This window comes from Bombyx mori, chromosome 1 (genome assembly GCF_030269925.1).
Source record: "Bombyx mori chromosome 1, ASM3026992v2".
In the NCBI taxonomy this organism is placed as follows: domain Eukaryota; kingdom Metazoa; phylum Arthropoda; class Insecta; order Lepidoptera; family Bombycidae; genus Bombyx; species Bombyx mori.
Window position 1 is genome coordinate 2,485,221 of NC_085107.1, and position 18,718 is coordinate 2,503,938.

The 18,718-nt window shown below is 36.0% G+C and overlaps 1 protein-coding gene across 2 annotated transcripts in view; it reads right to left on the minus strand.

Moving 5' to 3' along the window:
* LOC101746314 (CUB and sushi domain-containing protein 3) overlaps positions 1-12,454 on the minus strand; it is a 74,750-nt gene extending 62,296 nt beyond the window's left edge. The window contains exon 1 of one of the 2 annotated variants that reach the window (XM_012696068.4): positions 12,262-12,454. In XM_012696068.4, the coding sequence (XP_012551522.1) occupies positions 12,262-12,298 (37 nt within the window). In that variant the 5' untranslated portion in view covers positions 12,299-12,454. The remainder of the gene's footprint in view (positions 1-12,261) is intronic. The other variant, XM_004932752.5, reaches the window with a different exon arrangement.
* Positions 12,455-18,718: the final 6,264 nt, after the last annotated feature.

Genomic DNA, 18,718 nt, shown 5'->3' on the forward strand with positions numbered 1-18,718 from the left:
TGTTACTTATAACCGATTAAATCATTTTCGATATAGAATAACCTCGCATTCTAAATGTCTTTGCTTTTTTGTTTTTGTTTTTTTATCTTTTACGATAATCCAGTTAAGCATTTCCGGATTTTACTTTCTACGAATTCTGAGAAATGACATTCGTCACTACGTGTGGCACAGATCTAAGGAGGAAACGTCCAAAATCACAAAAAAAAAAATTCAAGTAAATTCTTTTACAGAATCTAATAAGACTTTCCAATAATATTGTAATGTTACGTTGCGTTATGTATTTCCAATAATAATATTGTTCATGATCTAAATGTAAATTATTAAATTTTTGTTATGGACTCCACTTGTTAAGGACTTAGCGGTTATAAAACTATCTCTAATATACTAACTGTAACTAACTAACCTGTATCTAAATATCAATCTTAGTGTAAAAAGAGTTTTTCATCTTTCAAACCGAAACACATGATGTTTCGCGCTAGAAATATTTAGTACGGTGGTAACTACCCGTGCGTGATTATAATAGGCCCACAATAAGGTAATCACGTCGATACAGCAAATGCCTTAAATTTAAAAGTGATAATGCAATAACACTGTTTACTTCCATAGTCTCCAAAGTAGTTATTTCCCCAACTGAATGACTCTACAAATAATTATTGGCGTATGTACAATCTAAATCTTCTATTTATAAACATTTTTACGAAATGTTTTCTAATTCATCCTTTACCCACAACAAAATACATTTTTCGACCTACAGTACCTAAAAAAAATATTTTTAAAGCGTCATCACTTCATCACGTTATGCTTAACATTATTTTGTATCTGCGGCTTCTACTAAGAGAACTGTTAAGTTCAATGCTTAAAAAATAAATTACGTCCAAATTAATTTCAGTCAATTATCGTTATAAAATAATCTAGTAGAAACTATAAATAAAAGTGAGTCAGCAATGAAAAAAAAAATTCGACACATTTAAAAAATTCAACTTCAATGGCGTATGCGACAATGTCGTTGACCTTGCCGCCATTGTAAGTGTTGTGTGTCGAGTAAAAGTAGGCACTTGGATGTACAGAACATGCACGTGTGAAAGTGGATGACTTTTTGAAACAAGTTACAGAAAAAAATGCGGTTTTTATTTTCTTGACCGATATTATAATCTTATTTAATTTTAAAAAATTAAAAAGTTAACGACTACACAAAGGTAAGTAAAGCATAGCAAAAGGTCAATTGGTGCATTATCGAGTTAGGGTTCGATAATAATTTCGTCGCCATTTTGAATGTTATAATTGCTTTAAATTAAAAAGGTTTAGTGTTTACTTATTTACTGGTGGTAGGACCTCTTGTGAGTCCGCGCGGGCAGGTACCACCGCCCTGCCTATTTCTGCCGTGAAGCAGTAATGCGTTTCGGTTTGAAGGGTAGGGCAGCTGTTGTAACTATACTCGAGAACTTAGAACTTATATCTCAAGGTGGGTGGCGCATTTACGTCGTAGATGTCTATGGGCTCCAGTAGCCAATTAACACCAGGTGGGCTGTGAGCTGGTCCACACATCTAAGCAATAAAAAAAACAAAAAAAGCATCAACAATTGAAACATAATGAGCACTGTACACAATAATGTATTGAAATCGGACGTCAATAATGAACGAAGCGTCCAAAATGGTTAACAAAATTATAGAGTAATGAATCATTTTTTTTATCATTTCGGAGTATCAAGATATTGAAGACCATTAATTCAGCGTGAAACAACTTGTATTATATCTAAGGAAACAACTGAGGAATCAACGGTAAAAAGTCTCGGTCTTGACCTTCCTTGAAATGGCCAAAGAATGTTGGACCACAATGACTGTTAACTTAGGCACACATCAGAGATCAAGACAAATTTGGATTAGAGATTTGATTCGAGGAAGCTTTCACTTTTCTTCGTATGATGACGTGTCGGCAACGGGATGCTATCTCATAATGCCTGTGCAAGTTTGTTCTTATGCGAACATGTTAATTGTGTGTAATACGTAAGAAATTTAATGAAGTTATCGATGATTTGTGTAGGCAGATGAATATTTCGTCATTGTTAATACATAATTGATGCTAATTAAATTACACGTAAGTATCAAACCATTTCACAATTTAATCTTATATTATCAAATTAAAATCATTGGCTGTTTTTTTTTCAATAGGTGAACTTTTATTTTTTGTTCCTTTCTATTTAATCTAAAAGAAATATTATTGGTTTTGCCCGGTACTGATACCTCATTGTGCATAGCATTGTAATTAAAAGCTCTTAAATTATTTTTGGTTACAATACGGCATTCTTGGATGGGTGTTTTTTGTGAACAAGCTGAGCCGGTTGAGATGAAAACGCATTCCAATACATGTATAATCATCGAACGTCCCGAAGGTTTGAAATGACTTGTATTTTTTTTATTTTTAACAATCATTTCAAAAGCTTCTAAAAAACTTTTGTTATCCAAGTACAGAGGTAAATGTTTTAGGTTGTACTTCCGATTACCTATTGAAGATATACATTTTGTAGCAATCGGAAAACGTTCATAAAAAATCACAATTAATCTCAAAATTTGAAGATTAAAATTATTGATTTTAAGGCCAACTGCTGACCCTTCATTTTTTGAGCCCATGAATAACTATTTGTGCCTTCTATAAATTTATAGTTTCACAACAAAGCCACAGAACTTGATGAATTATTCAATGAAACTCACTGTGAATGTCGTTACTGATCATTACTGATCTAATATGGTGGTAGGACCTCTTGTGAGTCCGCGCGTGTAGACACCACCACCTTGCCTATTTCTGTCGTGAAGCAGTAATGCGTTTCGGTTTGAAGAGTGGAGTAGCCGTTGTAGATGTCTTTGGGCTCCAGTAACCACTTAACACCACGTGGGCTGTGAGCTCGTCCACCCATCTAAGCAATAAAAATGTATCGCTATATACTCGTAGATATAAAACATAGTTATAACCGTTTTAATAATAATCTGAATTGTAATCGTAAATGTGAAGTTTCGAAATGCACCGTGGCCGTTTTGTTGTAGTCATCGTTTAAAAAAACATTTTCGAAAAAACAATTCTGCTATTATCGTGAAATAGCCATTCGGCATTCTAGAAAACTTCGTTCGCAATCGGAACCCACATTTTTTGCTAGTAAATCATTTCGCAAGTCGGCCATTACGCTAATAAAGTTCGATCTTCGCATGAACTTCGCGTAATTCGAGTAGTGTATTGACGTAAATGTAATTAGAGCGTAAGCAAATATTTATTGGCAAACTATTGTTATTTATTTCAGCGAGTTACGAAACTTTAGTTCTAAGAATTGAAAATTAAACAGTATCTAGTGTAAGCGGACTCTAATTAGTGGAATCGTGTACGCTAATCTCTATGGGTACAATGGTTACGATTAAACTAATTAACATATAGTATGGTTGGGTCGGCACGTAAAAGATATTACAGTCGAGTTTAACTTCGCCTCTTTTTTACTAACATAGCAGGCTAACGAACCTACATCTAACCGAATTGTAAGCAGTCATCTTCGTCATAATTGCCAGGGTCAGTGCTTGGGGAGTCAATCAACTGGCTATCGAAAGGATACGACCCATTTTAAGGACTTGACTTAGAAGTATTATGCTAAATGTCAGTTTAATCATATTGCATTTGCCTTTTATAATCTAGACTCTAAGACTATCACGAAACGATAGAGATAGCCTCAGATAGCTGACGTTGGCCTTTTCAGATTGCTTTGAATTTTGTTTAAGTTTTTTTTAAGCGTAACGGTTAAATATAGCGTTCCCTAAAAAGGTCAAATTGTTTGTTTATTTTTTATTCCTCAAGACCCATCTGCCTTTAACAGGAAGTGTTGAATTTCTCGACTTCCTGTAGGGGACGGTGACTTGTGGTGTAGACAGACACGAATTGAAAAATTATTCACCGAATACATTCGAAATAATTTATATTATCTTTCTTGTACTATCTACATCATAAATATACTCTGCTTTCTAATTTTCTTAATTCTATCGTTATGTGGGTTTTTTTTACAATTTCTGATGTTTCGTTGACTTGACAATATTTACGATCAGTGCAGTGCAGTTTATGGAAAGTTTTAATACTAATTTAAATATTTATTTTCATTTATTAAATCACTAATTTATTTCTACAGTAAAAGAGGTTTAATGTAGTTTCCACGCCTTTTTCAAAGTTCTAATAATAAATTTAAAAAGAGCACGAGTCTTTAAGTTTGTCGATATCAGTATATTTGTTACCCTTTATTCCTACCCGATCGTTGGTAGGCTAAGGGGTTGTTCAAACTACGAACAGTTTGGTAGGTAAGCTCACGGCGTTATCATTCACCGATCTACGTAATAAAAAAAAGATACAACAAAACTTTGTCCACTTTCATGGATAGTACGATTTTTTTTTTACGAATTCAGCTACTACTTTTACGATTAAATTTCGCATTTTTTAATATCATATTCCGAAGTTTCGGATACTTTGCAGACTTCGTGGTCACCCGGCGACTATGAAGACCGCAAAGTAAAGCTTCAAAAAAACGTTTTTTTAATTATTTAATACGAAATTTGCTTTAATAACGGGCCCGTGGATATTGTCTTCCGACTTAGCTGGCGTTTTAATAGCATTTACTGGTGGTAGGACCTCCTCACGGGTAGGTACCACCATCACGCCTATTTCTGCCGTGAAGCAGTAATGCGTTTCGGCTTGAAGGGTGGGGCAGCTGTTGTAACTATACTGAGACCTTAGAACTTATATCTCAAGGTGAGTGGCACAGTTACGTTGTAGATGTCTATGGGCTCCAGTAACCACTTAACACCAGGTGGGCTGTGAGCTCGTCCACCCATCTAAGCTAAAAAAAATAATAAACAAAAAGCATAGCAGGTTCAAGAGCACTTGTTTTTTAAAATAACATTGTAATAGTCGCAAGCGAAAGTCAAAATGAACGTGAGAATGTTTTGCGGCCAAAGGCGCCCCGACTGACGTCATACAACAACAAAAAACCTCAAAAAGAAATACAATAGATCTGTCACGAAAAAAAAAAACTCACGACGAGAGTAAGATCAGAGTCGGACTCGGTCCTATTTTTTGCGAGCTCAGCCCGTGATTACCGGCAAGGATTTTTTACTCTGTTGCAATGAAAGGCAACAGCGTTTACGTATCATCAAAAGATTTTATCAGTTTTATAGATCGTGCTCATCATTTGTGAGGTTGGGTCCCCAACATTCAAGCGTGACTTTCGTAGTCACGATGTTGTGCCATCTCATCCTGTCTTCGGTTACTCTGAGAACATCGTAGACGGTGGAATCAAAGGTAGGTAGGTAGTCCGAATCTGTGTGCTTAGTGCGAGCTTTTTAACGTTCTCGATAGCGTAAAAGTTAACTCATATTTGTATGGAATGGGATCGTTTGCGTACGTTTGCCGCTAGGGGCGCTGTTCCAATTTCATACAAAATTGGCTTAACTTTTACGCTATCGACAACGTTAAGAAACTTGCACTAAGCACACTGATCTTACGATTATTTAACAACATGTATTTAATTTTGTTGTGAATTATTTACGAATCTTATTGCTTAGTCACATTTGAATGCTCAAACAAATCGAGGCTAACGTCTTTGCGAAGACTAGCGTGTTTAAGTCGTCGTGGCTTAAACGATAATATGGAACCCAATGACATTCTTAGTGCCTCGCGATGCTAATCCGGCGCTAGATTCAGCGAAGAACAGATCTTGCTGTGGCTGATATTAGCAAATTTCATCAAGCCGAGTCCGTAAGATCGTCTACGAGTCAAAGTGGTCGTCGCGAGTCAACTGGTAGATAGGGAGACCAAACAAAACAGATAACGTGGTAGGCGTACCCACTCGAATGACGCGATGCGATCATGCCGTTGTTCAAATCCTGTCATAAAATCAAATTCGCAAGGTTTATAGTTCGCCAGGATATATACCAACCGCCATCCTACCGTTCGTCATCCACCGTCGTCGTGGCCTAAAGGATAGGACGTCCGGTGCATTCGTACCGAGCAATGCAACGATGTTCGAATCCCGCAGGCGGGGTACCAATTTTTCTAATGAAATACGTACTTAGCAAGTGTTCATGATTGACTTCCACGGTGAAGGAATAACATCGTGTAATAAAAATCAAACCCGCAAAATTATAATTTGCGTAATTACTGGTGGTACGACCTCTTGTGAGTCCGCATGGGTAGGTACCACCACCCCGCCTATTTCTGCCGTGAAGCAGTAATGCGTTTCGGTTTGAAGGGTGGGGTAGCCGTTGTAACTATACTAAGACCTAAGAACTTATATCTTAAGGTGGGTGGCACATTTACGTTGTAGATGTCTATGGGCTCCAGTAACCACTTAACACCAGGTGGGCTGTCGTCTACCCATCTAAGCAATATAAAAAAAAACCTGACTATTTGGCCAGGTTATATTAAAAGGTTGGATCGGTCATCGCACAATCAAGTATGCACCCAACGAACGTAAACCAGAAACCAGCACAACACAGATTGATTGAAAGACATCACTCTGCGCTAATACATATTAGTGGTCTCAGAGATAAAAGGTAAACCAGTAGCAATTTCAATAAGGTTTGTACTTCGGCTCGCTTATGAGGGATAACGAAGTTTTTATATCGGGTATCTTTAAAACGAAAGGAAAAGTCGAATATAACAGCTTACGCTAATGTTAGGCGATTAGTCTACCCTCCCGCTTTCCCCACTAGAACAACGAACCCCTCAATTCGTATAGCAAGATTCCTTTAATCATCTTCTCTTTCTCGAAATGGTTCGGCCCTTATAATTATTCCTAATATTACTTACTGATCGTAGAGCGTAGTGCCGTACGCGTGAATACAACAATACTTATTGCCGCCGCCGCATTGACAATAAACGCGCTATTATTTCACGTTCAATATCTCGCTTACATACCACTTTAAACTTAAGCCTTTTTATTGCTTAAGTGGGTGAACGAGCTCACGGCCCACCTGATGTTAAGTGGTTACCATAGGCCCGTAGACATCTACAATATAAATTCAGCCACCTACCTTGAGATATGAGTTCTAAGGTCCTAACGGTTAGATATACAATCTAGATACATGTAACGCAAGCTGTTATACGAACACGTATCTATCACATTAAAATCAACATCTATAGATTTACGTTCGTTCCGTGGCCACACAAAAGACCCCTTTCCTGTTCCATCCCCTAAAATTACGCGAACGTTTCATAAGCTCTCGGCTGTGTACATATATTATGAATACTACGACGACGTTTTCGCGACCCTTATTGCGGAAATTCATTAATGCCGTTGTCAATAGATGTCGCTGAACGTTTTCTCTGAATCGCGATATAGTTTATTTGTAAGCTTCATTTAAATTCCTAAAGAAAATTATGTTCTTCGTACGATTATTAGTGCTTAGTACCTTTTTTTCAATTTTGGAACTGGAATTCGCTTCACAGCGAACGACAGTCTATAATACTTTGGCAAATTACTACATTACACGGTAGTTGAACTTAGATTCCGTGTTCAATGGGTGGTCAATTGTTCACGATTGACTTCCACGGTGAAGGAATAACATCGTGTAATAAAAATGAAACCCGGAAAATTATAATTTGCGTAATTACTGGTGGTAGGACCTCTTGTGAGTCGGCACGGGTAGGTACCACCACCCTGCCTATTTCTGCCGTAAAGCAGTAATGCGTTTCGGTTTGAAGGATGGAGCAGCCGTTGTAACTATGCTGAGACCTTAGAACTTATATCTCAAGGTGGGTGGTGCATTTACGTTGTAGATGTCTATGGGCTCCAGTAACCATAAGTAACACCAGGTGGGCTCGTCCACACATCTAGGAAATAATAATAAAAAAATGGACTTTAATTTTTTATAATGTCATGTTGGGATGTTGTAGGTACGATGGAATTGAGAATTTGAATTCTTGCCTCAAAGCGGGTAGTGAAGAAAAATTTGTTTGCATAATTTAATTTCATATTATAAATTTTAATCGCATTTCAGATAGAAGTTTTCAATATTACGCCATAGAATTTCTTAGAAGAGATTGACGACCTGGATAAAAGTTCTAATTTATGTCATCCTTCTAGATCATAACATTTTTAGGATAGCTCATCTATAACCTAAATCTGATAAATAGTATAGAACTAGGAACATTTTGTATGCGGGACTCTCGACTGTACTCTGACATTACCGACGTGCATGGGCAACGGTCCTGACTCATCATCAGGTGGATCGTATACTCGTCTGCTCACAAAAGAAATTAAGTAAAAAAAAGCACACCGTAATACCCACACTACGCACTACAAACAAATCTTATTTTGTTCAAAGCGCAACTAAGATACGATAAAATAAATTTTATTAACTTATCATATTCGCGGTCTTGAACGATATGCTGATCAAAAATGACATCCTCCGTGATCAACAAGTAAACTTTTGAAACCGCACTTCTTGTGCCGTCGCGGAGTCGTGATCCTTGAAAACTAACGTTACAGTCTAGTTCAGTTGACTACAAAATCGTTCGTAGACCGTTGCGCATGATACGTCAGTAATCAGAGACGTTTGTAGACTGTGGTGCATGACATGTCATTGCGCAGTACTTCGTGTCTTTCTCCAGTGTAATTATTCCCAAGAATTATTGATATTACTCGTACGATTAACGCTTTAAGAATAAGCGCTGAATAATTTCGTAAATTTGTCTCTAATATTTGAACCCATTTTGAATAAGCGTCCTTAGAATATGTTATATACTGTTGGTTTTAATTTAAAGTTTTTTTTATGGTTTACTCGTAGTATCACGTTTTATCTCGTCGTCCGGTGACTATGACGGACGTGACGGATATAATACGTATGTAATGATAATAAAAACACTAGATTAAACCGTAAAAATACTTTTGATTATGTCTGAGAGTCATGAAAACCGAAAAATATATTTTAGGGCTGGTTCTTTCTGTACAATCTCCTTGAATATTACATTTACAATAAATATTATTAAGTAAAAATGTGATATTCATTTTTAAAATTTCGTATTTTCCCGCGTGTTACATTAAGAAATAGATCATTGTTTTTCTTCTATTTCTACAGATATGTGTATGAAAATTTATGTTGCTATTGTATTAATTAGATTAACATTCCGAATTAACGGAAACAATAAAGACTAGAAAATTCTATGATAAAACATACATTTTTAGAATTTGGTTTTCGTGGTTTCAAATATTTAATTGATATTCACGTAAATGAACAAGAAAGATAACGATTTTAATAATAAAGGCCAAAAAATGTTCTTGCGATATAAGAGGCATCAAGCCGAGGCAATTAACTACAATACGGTAACGGTACAAATTGAAGACGCAAGTAATATTTATGCAGTGAAAAGTGAGAGTGAAAATTTGAGTGTGACAAAATACTACAGATAGAAACGTCCAAATGAGCGCCCTCAATGCTCGTTGTCTCCAAGCAAATTACCCTCTTTTCGAGACAAACCACTTGGAAAATTGTACGAAATCTTGTTTTGTATTTTACGTTTTTTTTTTCTTTCACAGTAATTATTAGCTACTTTAAAAGTATGACTTATCTCTCTCTATTTTTTTTAAGCTATTGCATAGATTTTATCGCGGGCTTTGAGCGCGGCTTGAGAGCGGAATCATGAAATTCCGTAACGAAAAAAACCTTACACCCCTCACTCCGCCTACCATGTAGCTCACGTTCAACACATTCACACGTTTCGCTTGTGTAGTGTTTGTGAATAAGCGCATGGCGTGACGTCACACTGCATGCGCATCATGAAAAGTCTGTCCATCTCTCTCTCGCGCGGTCTCGCTTATGAGTGTGAAGGGGACAGTTAAGGTTTTGCTTTTATTAATGTTTAATATAGCGTGGTCTTGTTTTATTATTGTTTTAATATAAAATTATCATTGTCTAATTATAATTGCATAAGTTGATAAAAAATGCTATGCAATAGCTTTACCGCGGCAGTTCCCGAGTGTCACACGTTTTTTTTTGTTTTGCGCAGACCATCAAACTATCTCACGGCTCATCTGCTGTTAAGTTGGCCTATAGACATCACCACTTGATTGCCGCTATACGATTTGGAACACGTATAATGTCCAATTGTACAGATTATTGGTTGTTGTACTCTTCAAACCGGATAGAATGACAACTTCGCGGATGAATTAGACAGTGTTCGTACCTACCCATGCGCGTTCACAAGACACCCATCACCAGTACACCAGCCCCAAATTTTAAATTGCGATTTTAAATGTATTATGATTTAGAGAGCGTTTTCCAATGAATCTACCAACTCTTCTCAAACAATAACCTGTACGTCTAAGCGTCTTTCTCTACGTATTTCATTATTTTATTTTGTTTATTTGGAAAATACTTACACGAGGTTGTGCCCTTCTTGGCATAAGTGGACATTGCCACCAATACTAGAAGTGTATCGATTTAAGACATTATATAAATTTAACTATAATTTTATTTGTTCGATCGAGAATCACGACTTTTTTTTCCTACCTTATCTGATGGTCTTAAGAGACCATTTCAGCGTAACCTTAACTAGTAGGTGAGCTCACGGGGCTCAAGCCTGACGATGTTGGTAACACGAACCATAGCAAGAGCCGTGCCTCGCGGAATCAACCACCTGATCGGAAACGGGACCCACTGAGAAGATCTGGCGAGAAACTCAGTGGGCTGTGTCTGTGGGTTGATTTGCTCGTCGAGCCCTTCGTCGCTAGCGACGGGTTCGACGAGAACGATGACCGGTGTTTGGGGTACCTAAAAGCACCGTTAGTGGATCGGGAGGATTCGATTACGACATAATGGCCGCCTGATTTATACAAGTTTTATTATGCCTTTAAAATTTCTCTTTTAAACATACATATATAAGATTATTTATTATATTTCTTCTTAAAGCAAAACACTATGTGATTCATCTAAAACAGAGTTTTATTTATTAAATACAGATATATTTTACTTAACAAATATCAACTAATGCAATAACTACTAACCTAAAATAGAGAATCGACAATTAAATGTTCATGCTTTAAATGTTAAAATTAAATGTTCTTTCTTTGTCCCAGTTGTGCCTCCCTGTTATCGTTGAATCATAGATTATACACTTAATATATTAGAGACGTTGAATGCTAAACTAATACATGACATACCCAAATGTTAATGTTTCTGTCAACGTCAACATCAATATCATTACAAAGGTTACACATATTTATATTTTATCTCGCCAGGTACATCATCATCATCATCATCATCAGCCTTTATCTGCCCACTGCTGGACATAGGCCTTCCCCAATGCCTTCCACATAATGCGGTCCTCCGTACGATGTACATGCCAGGTACGATGAGTAGAAATTAATTTACTTACAGCAACCTCTATTTTTATTTTTTTATTGTTTAGTTGTGTGGACGAGCTTACAGCCCACCTAGTGTTACGTGGTTACTGAAGCCCATAGACATCTACGACGTAAATGCGCCACCCACCTTGAGATATCAGTTCTAAGGTCTCAGTATAGTTACAACGGCTGCCACACCCTTCAAACCGAAACGTATTACTGCTTCACGGCAGAAATAGGCAGGGTGGTGTCTACCTCATATAAAGAAACAGTGTTGTCATAAATGTATCCACTCGATTGTGTTGAAACTTGGTAAAGTTGCTGTTGACACCCCAGGGAAGACTTCTGCCTTAATACTATTTAAGATAGGTGATACGTGAGTAGTTTCAATAAATCAAAGTTTTTTATACAACTAGCGATCTAACCCAACTACTACTAACTAACTAACCAACCCTAACACAGCCTACTAAGTTTCTCGCCGGATCTTCTCAGTGGGTCGCGGTTCCGATCCGGTCTTAGATTCAGCGAATCACTGCTCTTGCAAGAGCTAGTGTTAGTAAGTTCTCTCAAACTAAGCCCTGTGAGCTCACCTACCACATTGTACTTTTGTCTTTACCGAACCCCTGTTAGCAGACTCCCAAAAAATTCCAAAAAACTATCTGGTTTCGCGGGTGAACGTAAAAATTGCATGCATTACATTTTATCTTTAATTATTCAAATGGCATCCAGAGAAAGTTTTAAATTAAATAAATAATAAATAAATTCAATCGCATGAACATACGAAAATATATCATAATCCAATCAAAATAGAGACATCGAAACGAAGTCTCTGGACTAGCTAAATGTGCAGCGTCTTCTCGAGTGCAACGGCACACAATCAGAGCAACGTGCGACCCACCTTGCAGCAAGATGACAATCAAGTACAGCACATCCATCGTAATTCACACTAACTTGGTACCGTTATAACACTCGCGGGGACGCGTCAGGTTGCATGGCGCGTGCGACGGCGCGGCTGTCGTGATTCGACTGAGCTTACTTCGGCACAGGTGCGCAAGAACAGACGCTATGTATTTTTTATTAGACGAAGTCAACTGACGTTTACTGTGTTGTCAGTTTTTGATGAAATAAAAATAGTGTTGTGACCATAGAGTTACTAGGTACTTATTAACTCCATGGTTGTGACAAAGTGAAATTAATGAAATTGCCTCGATTGTCTAGTGAATAGTTAGTGTACCGAACTGCCGATATCGGGTACGGGGTTCAAATTTTAGTCGTGTACATACCAACGAGTTTTCGACGATTATGTTCCTATAGTATCTACCTATACTGAATACCGAGTGTTTTACATATTAAGGAAAATATTGCGAGGAAACTTGTAAGACTGTCCTATTTTCAATACATCATATAGTTGAAACTATAGATGTATAAGATAAAACAATTATAGGTAGGTAATGAAAAAAAAAAACTTATTGTAGTTACATACTGCGAGTAACATACATTAGAGCACTTTAATACAATTTTATTGTAAAATAGAAATAATATTCTTTTATAGTTTGAAGTGTTTAACTATTCACACTCATTGTTCATTCATCTGATTAAACGAGAACTGAACGCATCACTATTACTTTAAATATGGCAACATTATTTTACAAAGCGACATCAGCTACTATCAGTTGGCTTCGTCTAATTAAAAATACGACTATAGACGACAGGTACGCCGCCGGCCCCCTTTCTTCTAGGCCCCGCGCGGAGCTTTCGCGTGCTGAATAGCCAATTTCTCGGGCTCCAGGGAGTATACGTGCTTTGAATGCTAGCCCGGGTTATTGGGTCACTAGGTGAATTGTGCATATATGTTCGTTGACAGTTGTCTTACGTTAGAAAGTTATGATTAACCTTAAATTAAATTGATATTGTGGAGTTTTCATGCATTATAGAAATGAGAATAAGATCTCCATAGCCGTACTTGTGTTTTTAAAACAGTTACCGAGCCCATAGACTTCGCTGCGTGTACGCAGTCGATCGCTTTGAGACAATAGCTTAAAATGGTAAAAATATATTGGTTCATTTAACGAAGTATTGTTTTTTTTGCAAATAAACTGGGCTTGTAATAGTATTCACAGCTTAGTGTTAATTGATTGAGTTCAAACACCTGAATCGCACAATGAACTTCGTAATGCCTGTGCACTTCTAAGTAGTACTAACTGTTTTCCAATTTTAAATTAATGTTCATGGCATTTCATCAAATCAAAAAAATATTTACTTATTATTTTGTCATTAGAATAAATCATTAGGCGGTAACTTTTTTTGTTTAATATTTGATTTAAACTATTTCGACTTAATTCGGCTTAATTTCGAGTTTATTTTTAATTTTCATAAACTTTAAAGTAACCGAAATATTGAAAAAATTAATTTTTCTCTACCTATACTCTAGTAACCTAAGGGGGTTATTCTAGGTACGCGCAGACGAGTAGGTGAGCTCACGGGCTCAACCTGAGATTATTTTGCCAACACTAGCTCTAGCAAGAGCAGTGCTTCGCAGAATCTACCACTTGATCGGATTCGCAACCCACTGTAAAGATCTAGCGAGAAACTCAGTGGGTTGGGATAAAACAGTAAAATGAAAATTACAAACACGAGATTAAGCCGTACGTCAATAAGTTTTGTGACACTCGCCAACTTAATAAAATTTCCTTTATATATATAGATAGGTACGACCACAGCTAAGATGAAATGAATGAAAAATATGGAAGTTGTCTTTTGTCATGGTATTTAAACGCAACTAATGTTTAAAAATAATCCTTTTACGTTTTTTTTTTTTTTATGATTGGAATTTTACTGGTGGCCTGAAGGCATTTCCAGTTTCACCAGGACACGTGGGCGAGCCAAGGCCCAGCCAGGAGGGGAGGATTATTTTATGGACTAATTGTTATTTAGTAGAAAGAGTTGGGAAAATCTCTGTCTCTCTCACACACCCACCTAAGCCGCCGTAACATCTTCAATCGCTATGCTCTATGCCCGTCCTTTTTTATTATCACCACCATTTAAAAGTTCCCCACCTAGTAATTTCCCATCGATTTCTAAAAAGTCTAAATCTAAGAACTCTTCAGACGAAATATTCTAAGTACATATTCATACATATAAGTTTCACCATCACACCTCTCAATTATAGTATTAGATCAACTCTATTTTTCATTTAACATAGGTCATGTTACATTTTTTTACCAAAAATCCAAACAATGTTACAATATTTTCAAATAATAATAGAAATAAACGGAATTGTTATCACAACCGTTGAGGCGTCGTGAATTATTCCAGTTATTAAAAAAGAAACCGTTTTCGGAGAAAGAATCGGTATTAATTCTTTAACTTTCTAATCGGAATCGATTTGTCTCGATTGTGCTGTTGCGTAACATAATGAGAGATGAAAGCCATGTTTACGCAAATTTTTACATTACCATAATACTTCATAAATTTAAATTCGGTTTCCAAGACTGAGCATACAATACGAGTATTTATTATCACACTATTGATTTATAAGTCAGATGAACAGGTAATAGATTAGGTTAGTTAGAACAATTTTTATAGTGGACTTGGTGTTATTTAATTAAAACTCGGAACAAAAACATAGATTATAAACAAATAGCTTCTATCAAACTAAAAAATTCTAACAACTATCAAACTAATAATTAAATGTATTTATTGAAATATTTAAAATGATAAAAAAAATTGTTTTCCCCGTTTTTTTCCCCTCTTTTTTTCCCTTTCAAACGGATCGTCTAATGCTGCTTAGTAACGAGTTGAAAGCATTGGAAACTGCCGCATTTCGTAACATTGAAACCAATAGAATCATAGTAAAGTTGTAATAGTGATAATGATGATACCTATATTATGTAGTTTTAGACTGCGAAACACATTGCAAAATCCTAAAATTCAGATTCAAATGAGCTTCGGACTTCTGAACCTCAACATATTTATGGGGATGGTTTTAACATATTAGAACGAATCTAAATATGCAAGACATGAAAGATATACAAGGTATGTTAGTGATCTACTTCTGTGAAAACAGAACCTCATGCGCACACCTCAGTGTGCTTAGTGCGAGCTTTTTAACGTTCTCGATAGCGTAAAAGTTAGCTCATATGTGTATGGAATGGGATCATTTGCCTACATTTGCTGTTAGGGGCGCTGTTCCAACTGCATACGAAATTGGGTTAACTTTTACGCTATCGAGAACGTTAAAAAACTCGCACTAAGCACACTGTACACAAACCATCGAACGCAAATGGCCAAAATCCCGTTATCAAAAATGTTATCTCACAGCTATTACACCTAAATTACTAAGTGCCCGTTGGTATACCATTAGGCATTTAGCAATTTAGTAAATTTATATGTTGTCAGTGCATTTACATACTTTGGATTCTGACCAACGTTTCTAAACCTTTCAAGACATACAATATATTTTACAACGGCAAATTAAGGTGCTTGTTTTAAATATATCAAAGAGTTGACGCGCAACCTAATCTATAGATACAGCCCGCTGAGTTTATCGCCGAATATTCTTAGTGGATCGTGATCCAGTGGTAGATTCTGCGAAGCACTGCTCTTCCTAGGGCAGATATTAGCAAATTATCTGAGACCGAGACCCGTGAGCTTGCCTATTAAAACAGTAAAGCTGGAATAGCCTCCCGAAGCTACCAGCAATTAGGAAGGAACACTGCCACACACAAAAATTAATAGGCAATATGGCAATCAACCTTATCTTCAGTTCTATGATACTGACTAATGGTCATAGGCCTCCCCATTTTTAGGGAGATCAACCTAAATGATCTAATCTACCGTACACTGACACGCTATGCCGAAATTAAAATTTGGCGTTCATATAATTCTATATTTTAAAACGCACTAATTGTCCACGGTGTCATGGGCAAGATAGTAATTCCTACACTTGGTAAATATCTACGGTTATGACAAAAAAAAATTTTTTGAACATTCTTAATCGATGATTTGCAGTTTTTGTATTATATTGAATGTCACGAATTCTGACCTGTCCAAAATAGCCATTAATAACAGATTTCATATTACTAAAATGTATGGGGTACCTATATCATAACTTTCACTGCCACACGTAGTTGACGCAAAACAAGAAATGCAGGAAACAGTTTTCCATTATCCTTTAACGTTGATGGGACATCACTCTAAAAACAAATGCATTCCCATTAACACGCCAAGCACGTAAAACGATTAGATACGGCTAAAAGGAAACCAAATTATTTTCACTTAACATCCCGAAATGGTTGTAGATATCGAAATAATTTTCGACCCTTTTAAACATTATAAGTAGGTAGGTACTTACCTACGTGTTGAAATGTGAACCAATGGGTATTTATTGGGAATTAATACCTAAACACTAACGTTACATAAGAGTATCCGTTATAGAGTTTTCCAATCTAAGCAATACCTACAACATAGTTTGCTTTATTGTGTACTGTATGTGAGTAATGAAATTTATAATTATTAATGGTATTTAATTAATTTATTACATTCATAGACTTAAAAAGTACTTCATACTTCAGTGATTACATTATATAAAATTGTCATTCTTGATAGAAGAAAACCGTAGTAGACAAATAGGAGTGCTGAGAACTCCAAAGGAACAAATGAACAAAAAAAGTTATTTGGAAAGTATTTACTGAGATTTCTTTGATTTTTTGAGTGGAGCGGAGACGAGTATTTCCAGAACTGGATTGTTCGCAATAGGAAATACTACTCACTGAAAGCGTACTATGGGTTATTGAAATCGTCCATCCGATCCGATACATATCCGAGTAGTAGAGATGGGCTACGGCAGTGTTTGGTGCTGTAACCGGATAAACGATGACAAGATCGCTTCGAACTATTCTTGAAATGACCCCACCTATGTAAATTGTGCTCCAAAACACGAATAGTCAATTCCGCAAGCACTCTTATACGCCTGTTTTATGTGATTATAATAATATAAGAATAGGATATAGGTACCAGGCTATTAGTAAAAAAAAGAGTTTGTACTTTGTAACAGCATTATCGCCTTAGTTTTCTATCTACTTCAATGTGTTTTTGCAATAGCTAGTGGTCTCCCGGTGGTCGAAATTCGACTATAGTCAATTGAAATTATAAGTTTGTACACTATTATGATTCTATTGTCAAAGACAAATATTAATAAAGACAAGCAATATTAATCTATGGTCAATTTGAGCACAAACTTTAAACAATAAGAAAAGTTTGACAATAAATAAATATTATCCATGCGTGTGTGTGTCAAATACACGGTATTGTGTGTAATGTTTTTTTTAATTGATTTAATGTATTTTTATGCATAATTCAAGAATATATTAACATTCTACACTCCTACTCTATATTCTCTAGTGTGGGTTCATGCTCCTCCGTAAGCGCAATTTACGTAAAAAGGGGTACAAAGTTTATGCTTCGCGTATTAATCTATATATATAAAAATGAAACCCGTTTTCCGTTGTCACGACATAACATGAAAACGGCTTGACCGATTTGGCTAATTTTGGTCTTGAATTATTTGTTGAAGTCCAGAGAAGGTTTAAAAGGTTAGATAAATATAAAAATGTTCGGAATTAAATAAAAATAACAATTTTGTTTTTCCTTTGATATGTCCCCCGTCGGACGGATTCCTTTTGTTTGTTTTAAGTTTATCATAAACAAAAGTTTAGGTCTTTTATTTATCGATTGAGGCACTACGAAGTCTGCCGGGTCAGCTAGTATGTAGATAATAATGAATGAATGGAACAAAACTCGTTGATAAAATTTAATTCAATTTTAAGCTTTTTGGCGGGGTTGCAAGGTGTCAAGTAGTGTTAGTTTTTCTTAATTGTCAATTTAGGGCTTTTTAATGTTTAAATGCGTTATTAAGAAAACTTAATAACTATAATATATATGCTTAGCTATGTAACGAAATTGCGGACTTGGTTTCTAGGGTTCTTCTGCAAAACCCTGTGAGATTTTAATAAATTCCCACCATTTTAAAAGAGGTTATTTCTATTAATCTATATTCTATTTCGTTGAACTATGTTCCAATTTACTTTTCTTACAACAGCAGAGCTTTGACCTTGGCTAAAAACACTTTGCCTCTTTGCCTGTATAGACGAATCCAAATAAAATTCTACAGCTGATAAAAAATTAAATGTCAATTTAATATAATCTGACCAAAATTTTATAATAATTAATGTTCTCTTAATCATTTAGAATTATATCTATCAGGCCTACATCGCAATTCTAGTAATAATATATTAAGTGTAATGTGTATTATCTATAATCGCAATTGTTCATTCATTGAATTCATCTGAATTCAT